General features: G+C 38.7%; 1 protein-coding gene across 1 annotated transcript in view; it reads right to left on the bottom strand.

Moving 5' to 3' along the window:
* ENTPD3 (ectonucleoside triphosphate diphosphohydrolase 3) overlaps positions 1 to 1,151 on the bottom strand; it is a 28,697-nt gene that overhangs the window by 4,458 nt on the left and 23,088 nt on the right. Inside the window, 1 exon segment of the mRNA XM_006914814.3 lies at positions 1 to 160. This exon segment is cut by the window's left edge and continues 22 nt beyond it. Within this exon segment, the coding sequence (XP_006914876.1) occupies positions 1 to 160 (160 nt within the window).

Raw genomic sequence — 1,151 nt, 5'->3', positions numbered from 1 at the left:
GGTTCCCGGTCCCTTCGAAAGTGATGATGTCATTGGGGTCATAAGTTCCAGGTCTCAGATCCTCTGTGCACAGGCTGCCAAATATGTGGCCCCCCGTTAAGGTGGTGACATAATTCCGAGGGTAACAGGGGTTGGCGAGTTTGGCTTTGGTGATAGAATTCTGTAGGTACAACAGCGAGCTGTTAGCAATCGCTCTTTTGTAGGGGACCGGATATTTCTCTTTTGCAAATTCTTAGTATTGCTACCTTCTAATGCAGAGAGGGAAATGGGAAAAATGCTATCTATGCCAATGTGTGCTTGAAGGCAACTCGCAGAGTAGCTAGAAAACTCAAGTGGCAATGGGGGGACAGTCACCCTGCACCAGGCACAATGCTAGGCTCTCGCTCACGTGATCTGACCTAGCGTCTACAGTAGCCCTGTGAAGCAGGTTTTATGAACTCCATTTTGATGAGAAAACAAGATATGTTTACTTTAATTGACCATATTGAATAGGATATTATCTATCTCATAAAATAATCCAAAAATGCAAATAAATTATGAAAATGAACTCTCTCTCCTACCCACTTCTACCCACCAGATCCCCTCCCTGGAAGGGACCACTATTGCCGGTTTTTGTGTATCCTACCAGAGATTATGCATTCGCAAATATATTTTCTTTTCCTCTTTCTTTTCTTTTTTTTTTTTTAAAAAAAAAAAAACCATAAATGGTAGTATTTTACATATTGTTCCGCTCTGGGATTTTCTTACTTAAAAATTCATCTTTGCTATCTGTCCACTCATTGTACACGTTAGAGTGGCCTTGTCTTTTTAGTAGCTGCACAGCATGTCACTGTACAAATAAAGAATAATTTATTTAAGAAATCCCTCTAGATGAAGATTTAGGTGGTTTTCAATTATTTTGCCATTGTGAACAATGCTGCAATACACGTCCTTGTTACATATAAATTTTTGATCCATTTGTAATTTATTTAGCATAAAGATTATGATAGGAACCTCACTTTACTTCTTCCAGATGACTAGCCAGTCTTATTTTCTGGTGGAAAATGTTCCCTTTATCTTATGCAAGATTCCAAAACATGTCTGGTTCTATTTATGGACACCCTTTTCTAAAGAACTGGATTTCAACTCTAATTTCAAAGCAACTAAGGCAT

This window comes from Pteropus alecto, unplaced genomic scaffold, assembly GCF_000325575.1.
Source record: "Pteropus alecto unplaced genomic scaffold, ASM32557v1 scaffold156, whole genome shotgun sequence".
NCBI classification, from domain to species: Eukaryota; Metazoa; Chordata; class Mammalia; order Chiroptera; family Pteropodidae; genus Pteropus; species Pteropus alecto.
The sequence above is the reverse complement of the archived record's forward strand: the minus strand, read 5'-3'. Positions and strand labels throughout refer to the sequence as shown.